This window comes from Xiphophorus maculatus, chromosome 20 (genome assembly GCF_002775205.1).
Source record: "Xiphophorus maculatus strain JP 163 A chromosome 20, X_maculatus-5.0-male, whole genome shotgun sequence".
Classification (NCBI taxonomy): domain Eukaryota; kingdom Metazoa; phylum Chordata; class Actinopteri; order Cyprinodontiformes; family Poeciliidae; genus Xiphophorus; species Xiphophorus maculatus.
The window spans coordinates 16,284,628-16,296,734 of NC_036462.1; the positions used below are offsets into that span (position 1 = coordinate 16,284,628).

Sequence of the window (12,107 nt, forward strand, 5' to 3'; positions counted from 1 at the left end):
CTGTCTTCAGCATCTTCAGCATATTTGTCTGCAGCGATTCTACTAATCTGTTCATGTCCATTGTACATATCATCCTGCTTAAGGCTATCTGTCCCCATACAGAAGTATAAATATTGTTTGCTTTATTTCATGCAGAAAACAAATGACTTGACCATCTGCAGCCTATTTTATGGAACTGCTATCCTATACAACGGACATGAAGACAGGCTGGAAATGAGGTAGGTCCAGTAAAAATAATTCTGAAAGATGTCCCCTCAAGGCTGCAGTCCAGCGCTCAGACCACATCAGAAAAAGCAGTGCTCCTTTGTTTGTTTTGGGTCCTAATGGGAGAAGGAGTTGTTTCTGCTGAGCTTGTGAGGATAGACCCTGTTGACCCGCAGTCACATGCATCATTGCATACAGATGACCGAGACGTCTCCTCAGGTTTCTGTTTGTTGTGCACAAGCATTAAAGAGTTCATTGGAATGAACTTTTGCATCCTAGAAGCCACGTTGTTTGGGCCTGTTTAGTTCTGTTAGATACCCCTGGGGAGGTGAGTCAGTTGCCTAATGGTGTGAAACGTTCTTACATGGTTTGTTTTGATCATTTCAGGTTAAGATAGATGAATAAACCACAGGCAAATTCGCACGCAAGGTGTTCCTCTCTAATTTTTTGTCAAATTTGATGCTGCTGATTGTTGGTGTTAACTCACAAATGTTGACATTTGAGTCTCTGTGGAATCGTTGTGGTGGCTAGATTAAGCTCCAGGAAGAGAGGCAGAACGATGACCATGTGGACACCAGGCTTTACTTGATAAATGTCCACAACAGCAGCCACTTCCTGTGCAGTCGCCCTACCCTGAGCTTCCTGTGTTGAGTCACTGAAAGTAGAATGAAAAACAGAAAAACTGACAAAAGGTAACTAAGGAAGCACAAAATGGAAAGGAGGGCATTTCTTGTTATTTAGTAATTAATTGGTAACACTTTTAATATAATTCATTATATTATGAAGATGCTAGGCCAAAAAACAAGACCCATATTTTATGGCATATTTAGGGGTGTTTTATAGGAGAGGTAGATGTTCACTGCAACAGTGTTTTTCTTTTTACTATAACTTAGCCAAGACTTATTATAAAGAGGACAGGGTGTAAGTGTAAGTGGACTGGACTGCAAATGTATTCACTAATTAGTTTGTATTGCCCCAAACTAATTTAGGTAGAGGAGAACTGGAATAATATCCAACATCTAGAGTCCCACTGCAATATTACTTAAACCAACTTGTAACCACAGACTTAAACATATTGTGTTGGGACTTTATGTGAAAGATAGACAAAAAGTAGCACATAGTTTTAAACTGGAAGGAAAATGATCTATGTTTTCCAAATATGTTTACAAATGAAAAAAAATCTATACATGTGCCATACGTTTGTCTGTGCAGGATTTAATATAACTAAAAATCCAGCTGTTTTGTGAAGGCGCCACAGGTTTGTTAGAGAACATGTGTGAGCAAACAGTGAAGATCAAGGAACATAGCAGACAGATCAGGGGGAAAGTTGCTGAGAAGTTCAAAATGGGGTTAGGTTATAAAACATTGAGCTTCTCACAGACGCCTGATCAGAAAGAGTATGGCAAAATGGCAATCAAAATAGCAAATCTACCAAGACACAGTGGTCCACCTAAACCAACAAGCTGTGCAAGGACACCAATGATCAGAAATGCCCTTTCTGAAATAATGGCAAGAAGAAAGCAGTTGTTTCACATGTTCATCTGTTAATAAAGGAAAGTCTAATCCTAAGTTCATCATTTCCATTTGGAAAAAGATTATAATATGCGTGAATATATTTTGCAGTGTGTCCGATTTGGTGAAAATGGTGACGAAGAAAGAAATCCCTCCTCATAAGAAGATGTTAGAGTTGATACCTTCGTTTGATGAAGATGAGGACTGTGAGACAGTACCTACCATCAGGTACATGCTCCTGTGATGGGTTTGACAAAAAATAAGGTTTTCTGATTCCACGCTTTTGAGAAATTATTTTACTTAATAAAAATAGTATTGATAAAAACTAATAAAGCCATTTTTAACCAAAGATTGCTATGTGAACTTAAACAATTAAAGTGTTTCCTTAAAATTATACCAAATGTACCGATATATCTGGACAACAATTTGCATCATTCCTCCGTTTTATTGTTTGATAAAATCCAACTTTTTTGATGTTGCTCTTGTCACTTGCTGTTTTTGTGTTGATTTTTAACAGACATTTTTCTTACGGAGTACCTTGTCCTAATTTATGATTTCGGAGATTTTAATCTGATGTTATTAATGATAGACCAATGCACAGTTCCTGCCTCCAACCCTCAAAATATTTAGTAGAAGCAACGTAAGACCTCAACTACTTGTTGAGTATACAAGCCTTATTACTAAGTCAATTAAACAGGAGTCTTAACATCAACATCAACTGCTACTGAAATATTTTTATTCATTTGTTTCACGTAATACAGGACTTATAGCATACGTTTTCTTTTACTTTTTTAAAATTTTAGTTTGGTTTCTTTGTTGATTCACAATCTCAGCAGGTATACTTCATAAAAATGTGATTATTTTACTCTAGAGGATGTTAGCTGGAGGTTGCGGATAGTTACTTTTTGTTTGATCAGGGGTCATAACACTGGGAACAAGTCAGCTGCTTCAAATGGAGATTATAGCAATGAGGTGCATCTTGAAATCTGGGTGCTAGGATATAAGTGTTTTTATTATTTATTTACAATTAGTAAGTAATGCGACATCTCTTAATGTTCTGAAGATCTGCCTTCACAAGAGATATGAAAAACAGACTTTCCTTCATATTTCCCCACTGAGCTGTTGGATTTTCTTCCTGCCCTTTAAAGTAGATCTTTAGGTTCTTTGCTGCTATACTCAAATCTGGTGATTTCTGTGTAGTGGCAGATGTTTTTTGGGTAGATGGAAACATCTGGGTATAAAGTAGCAGAGGAGTAAGCTGACCCGCTGCTGAGGACACTCTCCCCTCCCAGCCTCTTCTACAAGGCCTTCATCTGTCCTCAGGCGGCTCGTGTTTGTCCTGCCCTTAAGCTCAGCCTCACATTGTGTTTCACTCCACACTCTCAAATTAACATCTAGACACTTTAAAAACATGCGCTGCTTTCTGCTTGGTTGCATTATTAAGACGGAATGTGAATTATTGCTGTAGTAACTCAACCTACACACTGAAATGTCTGCATTGTGTAACAAATCAGAGATGTGATTTGTCAGTAAAAGATAATAAAGGTCTCCATGGGGAACATATTGCTTGAGGATTTTTACTTTTATTCTCCCATAAATATTGAGCACATTGTTCAATAAATATATAAAAAAACTTTTATTTATGACATTTTACCAGAACAGTCTGATTTAAATGTGTTTGGACGAGACATCACATTCAAATATATCCAATGATGTCGTTGCATATGATGGGCTGCCGGCTGCCCGTCTTCATGAGTGCAGAGAACCTGTAGAAATCGGTGTCCAGCTGGTGCAGGCCTGTGTGAGACTGATGGAAGAAAGGCTTGAGAGGCTCAAATCCCACAGGACAGGACATCCTCTGAGGAGCCTCCGCTGCTCTTCTCAACCTTGTGCAGTTTGCTGGTTTCGGACGCAGCTCCACGCCTTTAGACATCCCTGCCAACTTCCGCCGCATGTTGCCAAAAATGTCTCTTGCGAGACGTCGCCCCGAGCAGGGCTTCATCTCAGCTGGTTCTGGTAGATCAGGTAGGTCCATCCAGTTCTTTATGAGGTCAGCAAAGCTGTTGTCCCCCAGAACCAGCGGTTGCCTGTTCCTGCTGCGGCTCAGCAGCGACGTGGTCCAGTCCTCCGTATCGCTCGCTTCAAAAGAAGTCCAGCGCTCCAAACAGACGTCAGACGTCGACTTTGGCCTGGCACGGCCGGAGGTTCCTCTGTTTGTTCGGACGCAGGCGGAGGAGGAGACTCGCACGTTTCTGGTCCTTCTCAGCACCACACCTTCATCCTGCCAGGAAGCCTCGGAGAAACCAGAGTCCAAATCCACACTCTTCTCGCTGGCTGGGGAGCCCCGATCGGGTTCCCGCTGCTCTTCCTCCTCCTCCAGCGGGTTGGCCAGGCAGCAGGCCGAGTCGTAGGTGCTGGCCTCGCTGGCGTCAGACACACGGAGGCGAGTGAGCCGCTCCTGCTGCGCTCTCTGTTTGCAGAGCCTTGTGACAGCGAAGGACTGGTCACACGGCTCACTCAGCGGCCTCGGTCTGCTGATCTGCTTCAGGTCCTGCAAGGACCTCATCATAGACTGCATTTGGTCCCGGAGGCAGTCGGTGGAGTTTCCCAAACACAGCTGCACATGGAGAAACAGACAAACACGCAATTACACATGCAGAACTTACAAGACGAATTATAATCAGCTTTGCAACCGCAACAACAAAAGCATTAAGACATGGAACTTTTTCCACATTTCATCATGTTACAACCTCATACTGTAATAGATTTTATGAAGATTTAATGTGATAAATTAAATCACATTATAAACTGTTGTGTGCATCATTTAAGAGTTACGGTAAATGATGCACACTGGTGCATCATTTAACTCTTTCTAAAAATTAGTCAGATTGGACGTAAATTGTTTGTAATCAGTTTTTTCTAGATTTTGACAGTCTCTTTTAGCCGTCAGGTTTTCTTCCACAGGTGCTGTACATTTAGCTCTATGCATCTTTCCTGTTCCTGCTGATGAATAAGCCCCCCCCCACAGCATTATACTGCCACTATAATATTAACTGAACAGTGCTCTGTAGCTGGGATATATTCTAGAATAAAGCACTACTTCAGCTCTATCCAGATATGTTTGCCTGTGTTCCTTGGTTTCTATGCTGCCCGCTAATTATCTCCAACACACAGGTGACTTCTGGAATCGTTGATTTTACAGGATTGTATTTATGGATATTACTTTAAAGGGCTCCATTTACAAATGTGTAACACTTTGAAACTGTCTAATTCTTATAAAGAAAAAAAAAATACATAATTTTCTTCCTACTTCTCAGTTTTGTGTTTCTTTATGTTGATCTATTGCATAAAATCCCAAAGAAAGGGTAAGGGAAAATGCAATGTAAATATCCTATTGTGCTCCTGTAAATCTCTTTGAGATAAAGGCAAATCCTGATGTAATTTCCACAAAACCAGTAGGATTTTTATCAGCTGAGATCACTTGCCAACTTTCTGAACTCCACTGCGTCCAGTACGAGCCAGAATTCACAGCACAGGATGCACATTTTTAAAATGACATTTAAAAATCTCTGCCTCCTAATCTTAAGAGGGGAAGTTTTGAATAAAGTGGAGCAGAATCTGGGCTGCGGCGTGCTGGCTCACATATCCTCCCTGGACTCCTACGGCCCACAGGATGTCGAGTGCTGTGTTTAATACAGCAGGAAATGACAGCAACCCCGTGGAATTACACACAAATCTTGCAGGCATAGTGGATAATCCCCTTTTGCAAGTTACAAATCAATAACGTGCTGCTTTGCAATTCTTTATTAAAAAAACAGATAAATTCTCAGCATTTGCAGCCCCCAAAAGTTGTTTTTCATTTTCCCCTTAAGCATTAAGTTCTGCCTCAGAGTATGAACACCACAATGCCATGATGTTATCACAGCTGTGGGTGCTGAACCATTTGGCCCTCAAGTACAATTTATCAGACATAAAGAGACACCCACAGGGAGACTTGCTAAAGTCCCCCTGTTCCTCTTGGCTGCTTTCACACAATGGGGAGAGGTAATTCAGTTACACTATGCATTTGCCTGGAACACTTCGGTGTGAGTAAACTACAATCTGTGGAGGGGAAGCATGCCAGTGTCTCACAAATCATTGAAGAAAAACTAAATAGGCGACGTTTCTGGCATTCACTTAGACCTAAATGCTTTACCTTTTTGCCTAAAAAGATCAGAGGAAAATTTACTTACCATTTCTTGCTAGAAGATTTGCTGAAGTTTCAATCCCCAGTCCGTTTTTTTTTTGTTTGTTTTTTTTTGTTGTTGTTGTCTGGAACAAAAAAAAAAAGAAGGAAATTTAGCCAAATAATAATAAGCTTACTCACTTCCTAAACTTTAACTCAACCAGAACTTTAGGTCAACCTTACCTTTAAAGTTAACTTAAGCGCAATAAACGGTCCAACACATCCAAGCAGATTCTAGGCGATGATGTGTCTCCTGGCATCAACTTCCTCCTTTAACACTCATGAAGCTCTGTCTCTTCAATTTGAGGTCTCTTAATGTTTCTACTGCACCCAATCAGCGCAGAGCACTGAACAAAGCCAGCCAATAGGATGCTGTCTGAAACAATGTAATTTTCACAACAACTACAGCGTGTTACTGAGAGTAAATTTCACCGCGCTAGTCTATCTTCTGACTGCGCATCTGGATCTGCACAAAAAATCCAGACTTATAGTACAATAGAAACATTTTATCATTCGGAATTATGTCATCACTGTTGATTGTAGTTTATGACACTTTTGCTTGTAATACTTACCTTTTATTGGAATATTTACAATATTGTTTTCTGCACAGTATTGAATTAATTGTAATTTAACAAACATATTACCAGTATTCTAACAAAAAGTTTGCAGCACTTGAAGCTGTGATTTATTAACAAAAACTACAACTCAGGTCACTAATTTTCACATCTAACAGTTTTAGATTATGTTTCTGCTTAAGACGGGGCATAAAATAGAGCTTATGAATTAATATTTTTGTCCGATTTAATTCAGAATCAATGTCATCCAAATATTGCTCAGAGTAACTTCGTCACTAAACTCCACGGCGCCACCTGCTGGATATTTTTCTCTATCCCTCAACTGTCATTTGAGTAAAAGCAAAGAATTCGTTGGAAATCTTTTAATGCAAAACAATTGTTACAAATGTTATAATTCAGTCAAATGAAGTGGCGGGTAACATGATTGTTTGCTTTCAGAGTACCTACTGTTCTAAGGTCCAAAATATTGTGAGTGTCTGTGAGTTTTAGACCAGTTTGAAAAATGAATTCTTAGCAACCCGAGAACTATGAAACCAAAGATACTGAACTCATTACCAGATGTGATAGATTAACCAAAACCTGACAAGTATGTATGGTATTAACAGAGCCATCTCAGTAAATTTTAAGTCCCAAATATAAAATATTAAATATAAATGTTTACTTTGAATTTTAAAAAGTTATTTCCAGTTATTCAAGCTCAAAAAGCAAAACTCATGTCAAAGTCATTAGACACATGGTGATGTTTATCTCTGTTAATTTTAATGTTTAAGACTCACAGCTAATGAAAAGCCAATATATATTTACCCAAAAAGATAAATATTACTTTACAAATGACCCCAAAACATATTTTTGATACAAAAATGTTATGTTACACAGTTAAAGAGAAGGCTGACTTGACAGTTGTCTTAATGACTTGGTGACAGGACAAATACACTTTTTGGTGTAGTCTAGTGGCCGCTAATTATAACAAAATTATAATTGTGCCACCTTACTGATATACCTCAAGGACACATCCATCCATTAACTAACATACTTATTTCTTCAACCTTAAAAAGTACAGCATGACTTCATTTTTAAAAGGATTGTTATTTTGTTAAAAACATTTAGTTCTAAAAAAAAAAATTTTTCTCCTTGAAGAAATTTACTAAAATTAGGGGTCAAAGTGTGAGATTGTGTAAGGTTTTTAAAAAAAATTTTGCAGAGGGCTACAATTTTTCAAATCATTGGCCCAGATTCAAAGATGGAAGAAACAACTTTTACATTCTTTCTTAAAATATCACATTGAAGCTAAAAGTTAATGTGGTCAAACTTTATTTACATTTAACAAGAGAATAATATTAATGAACAACGATCATCCATTTGTCTTTGTGTGGTGTTGCATCATAAATCTCAGATCCCGTGAACTTGGGTGGAATAAAAATAGCCCTAATTCACACACTGGAGATGGCATGTCTCTAAAGAACAAGTGTAAACAGATATCAAGGCACAAACATATGTTTAAAAAGACTTGGAATGAAAAGACCGACAGAACAATCCTTGTTGGGAACAGACATAACCATTTAAAAGTCTTACATATACCTTAAAAGTGACACATTAACCATTTCTGCTTTTTTTTTTTTTAAACATGATGCTATGGGGTTGTTAATCAGTTTATGGGGGGAGATTACAGGCTAATAATCTATGGAGGGTCATGCAGAATGATCCACTATACATGTGTGAATATTGACTCTGTGTAAATAGTGTACAAAATAACATTTATCCTTCATCCAGTTTCTGTTTCCATGCTTAGTTTTCTTCTAAAAATAATCTCTGTGCAGTTATAAGGGTCTTAAAATGAATGTTAACAGAAGTTCATGTGCTTTTTTTATTTAAAAAAGAACGTTTTTTGTTTTGTTTCCTTTTTGTCAGCCAATATCAAGACAAAATGAGTGAAAAATGAAATGAAACCATCAGAGCATGTGGCATTAAAATGGTCAATTTATGATTAAACTCTTTCAAAATCTCCTCTATATCCACCACCATTGTGCTGTGATAACATGTCATGTTTTGCATTTCAAACAAAAGCTACAAAGATAATATGTTGTTATAGATCCTATTAAAGTGTTGCAGTTTAAAATTACGATATAAATTGTGTTTTAGGACCAATTATGTGTTTGTTTATTATGAATAAAAAAATTCCCTACAAAGAGAAATGTGGATGAAGGTGAATGTGGAGCAGTGATTGCAGAAGTTCTGACAAGTTCCTCTTTCAAAAACAAAAATGAACACATCATGGTTTTCATTATGAAAAGCAGGAATCGTCACATGGCTATTCCAGTCTCTCATGCAGTTTGTGATGGGTGCTGTCCTGCACAAAGAGAAAGCAGAGGAATGTATTCAGACACGTTTACAATAAGTACACGCATCCACAGCAAATCAAACTAAAATTACAAATTTTAATTAACAGTGCAGACATTCAAATATGGTGTCTTTAAGTCTGGGTTAGATCAAATTGGTGATGCATATTTTGCAAATTATGATGTCTTGTCTTAAAAAATTGTTACTGCGTACTACCATAGCAAAATTATTTCCCTCCTGCATTTTTAGAGCCTTTGTCTGCCTTCCTGTCTGTAAGTGAGCAACAAAGCATCAAAAAAATTAAGTAAAACGCCAGATCAGGAATAAAATTGTGTAGAATAGGCAGGGTTGGGTGATAAAGCAACATTCTGAACTTTTAACATTTACTAAGCACCGTTTGATTCATTATCCAAAAACTTAAAGAATATTGCACAACAGCAGACAAATTTCTCTTCCATGCAACAAAAATATACTACTTTTTATTGGCCTATCATAAAGTAGATAGACCAACACTAAACACATTTAGTTTGTTATTGAAACTTGACAAAAAAAAGTGAAATGGGTATGAATATGTTTGTAAAGCCTTTTTTTTTTAGAAGGCAGAGACTTTTCTGCAAACCCTTTCATTCTCATGTCTCACCTTTAGAAAAGACCACAGTCTTTCAGGTTATTCTTAATAATAACATCAGTGACAGCATCGAAGACAAACTGAACGTTCTTGGTGTCAGTGGCACAAGTGAAGTGGGTGTAGATCTCCTTGGTGTCCTTTTTCTTGTTCAGGTCCTCAAACTTGGTCTGGATGTAACTGGCAGCTTCATCAAACTTGTTGGCTCCTGGCAAGCAACAGTTAGAAAAACATGAATTATCAAAGTTTTGGGGTTGATGTGCAGCAAGATGCTGCAGGTGTTAATAATGTATACCTGTGTATTCGGGAAAGCAGATGGTGAGAGGGCTGTGAGTAATCTTCTCTTCGAAGAGGTCCTTCTTGTTGAGGAAGAGGATGATGGAGGTTTCTGTGAACCACTTGTTGTTGCAGATGGAGTCAAAAAGCTTCATACTCTCATGCATTCGGTTCTAAACAAAAGAAAAGATGGTCATGGTCCACAGTTTCAACTAGAGCCTAGTACTACTAGTGGTGCTTGGGTAGCTTTTAGTAGTGCTATAAGACATTTTGGGTTAAGCATTCATAAGGTACGTAAATACAAATTTAAGTGTGATGTAAAGCAAAAACAACAACAACAAAAAAACAACTAACTAAGTAAGATGAGTTATTTAATCCAAAAGTGGATCTTGTTTCAAATGGAAACCTTTTAAAGGGGCAGTATTATGTATTTTCCAGGCACATAGTGCCATTGTATAGCGCAATCGAGTAATAATCTTACCTTTAGTTGTTGTAAAAATGCTGTATATATCAAACATAACTCAAATAAAATTTGACTTTGTAATTTAAAGCATTAAAATTGGCCTTTGTCTCTTTAAGAAGCTCCTGCTCTTTCTGACTCTCCGCCTTCAGTACATCATCGCAACAAAGTCTCTCCATTATGTCATTGACAGCCGTTCATATTGTGTTCTGAGAAGTAGTTTGCATGATGAGCTCAGAGGACCTGCGGTTTCACCAGGTGTTTGCATTGTACAAAACTGTATTAGCAACCAATTTCATTAGAAATGTCCTTTTCTAGCTGCCTTGTGGAGGCTGCTGTCTTGTCCCTCATTGTGTAGGACATAATTTAACGTATTTTTTTGCATGAGAAATCCTTTTTTATTTTTCCTGGTATAATATACTAATATAGTCAGACACTGAATTTGGAGTTTTCATTATGTGTAAACTGTAATTATCAACATTAACTGAAAAAAAAATCTTGAAATATACTAACTGTGTGTAGTGAATCTTTAAAATATGTTAGTGTCCCTTGTTGAAGTGAATTCCTCAAATAAAAGTTCAATGATGTTCTACCGTCTTGAAATGCACCTTTAGAACAGAACTATATGATTGCAGCAATGCCTCTGAGCTTCCACCAGGGGGCAAGGTTGTTTCATGCAATAATTTAAACGTGAGGATAAACAGAGCAGAGATTTTGTTCAAGTCTTTCCCCAAACCCTTCCAAGTCACTCAGTAAACAGCTATTAAAAAATTTACTACATTCTCACACTTCAGATTAAAGTTCAATGAGCCAATTTTACAACCTGGGATTGGATGTTCTCAGGTTACAATCCAGAGTTCTGCCCATAATGCCTTGAGCTGACACCAGATAAAGCACAGGTTTGCAAATCTAGGAGAGACCAGAGGATTGGAGATTTTCTTACCATCTCTTCATCCTCAGCCAGCACCAGGTCATATGCACTCAGTGCAACACAAAAGATAATGGCTGTTACTCCTTCAAAGCAGTGAATCCACTTCTTTCTCTCTGACCGCTGGCCTCCCACATCAAACATTCTGCAAGGGAAAATTTCAGAAAAAAGGATAAATTGTCTGCTTGTATAAGATGTGGTTGATACAGAAAAAGGACACTGAAGAGAAGCTTAAGGGAATAACATGTGTGGGGGACTTAAGGGGGAAGTTAGCCTGATCATGCTTTCATGAGGTTGCTTTGAGAGGAAAAGTGGTGAGGAAGTGGAAATATGTCTATCAGATGTGTGGTAAAAAGAAAGGGATGGAGAAGGGCTCTGAGAGACAGAAACTGCTTTATATTGAGAGTAAGATGCTAAATGGAAAAGCTGAGTGTAAAAGTTTATGGCAAAAACTCCTCTGTTTAGGACATTGGTCTCATTATCATGGTTGTTCTGAAGTGTAAACAAAGCTGATGAAATCTAATAAAACCGTTTACACGAACCCGTGTGAACCAACTCCCTTTCCCAGTCTTTTCTGTCTAGGGTAATTGACGGAAAAGGAACCAAACTATAAAAAGCTTGCTTCCTGCTATCGATTGTCTCCGTGTATTATTCAGGGTGAGTACTGAGACTGAGACGATGGGTAAATGTCAGAGTTTATCAGGAGGCTGGTCACACCAGAGACCTTTAGCTGGTGCTGCCTCTTTTTATGAATTCACTTCAGTGACGGAAAAGCATCTTAAATCAGCAAAATATTGTATTAGGTGTAATATCCTTCTATACCTTTCCCTCCATTCTCCAGTATTTAAACCACTGCTTGTCCTCTATAAGAGGCGTCCCTATACATCCATTACTAACCCACGCATAAGTGCTTCACCTGGGTCACAGCATATTTTATGTAAGACCAAAAGCAGTGCGTCATGTAG

At 38.1% G+C, this 12,107-nt stretch overlaps 2 protein-coding genes across 3 annotated transcripts in view; one reads left to right on the forward strand and one right to left on the reverse strand.

Moving 5' to 3' along the window:
• Positions 1-3,275, forward strand: part of LOC102220506 (ubiquitin-like modifier-activating enzyme 1) — a 33,333-nt gene extending 30,058 nt beyond the window's left edge. Inside the window, exons 23-24 of the mRNA XM_014475941.2 lie at positions 136-218; positions 1,828-3,275. Coding sequence (XP_014331427.1) covers positions 136-218; positions 1,828-1,960 — 216 coding nt within the window. The 3' untranslated portion in view covers positions 1,961-3,275. The remainder of the gene's footprint in view (positions 1-135; positions 219-1,827) is intronic.
• Positions 3,276-3,279: 4 nt separating this feature from the next.
• LOC102218679 (guanine nucleotide-binding protein G(i) subunit alpha-2) overlaps positions 3,280-12,107 on the reverse strand; it is a 45,288-nt gene continuing 36,460 nt past the window's right edge. The window contains exons 6-10 of one of the 2 annotated variants that reach the window (XM_005796916.2): positions 11,158-11,287; positions 9,774-9,927; positions 9,494-9,686; positions 6,125-8,863; positions 6,008-6,027 (exon numbers count right to left, since the gene is read on the reverse strand). In XM_005796916.2, coding sequence (XP_005796973.1) covers positions 9,496-9,686; positions 9,774-9,927; positions 11,158-11,287 — 475 coding nt within the window. In that variant the 3' untranslated portion in view covers positions 6,008-6,027; positions 6,125-8,863; positions 9,494-9,495. Of the gene's footprint in view, positions 4,334-5,948; positions 6,028-6,124; positions 8,864-9,493; positions 9,687-9,773; positions 9,928-11,157; positions 11,288-12,107 lie in introns of those variants that run through there. The other variant, XM_023324763.1, reaches the window with a different exon arrangement.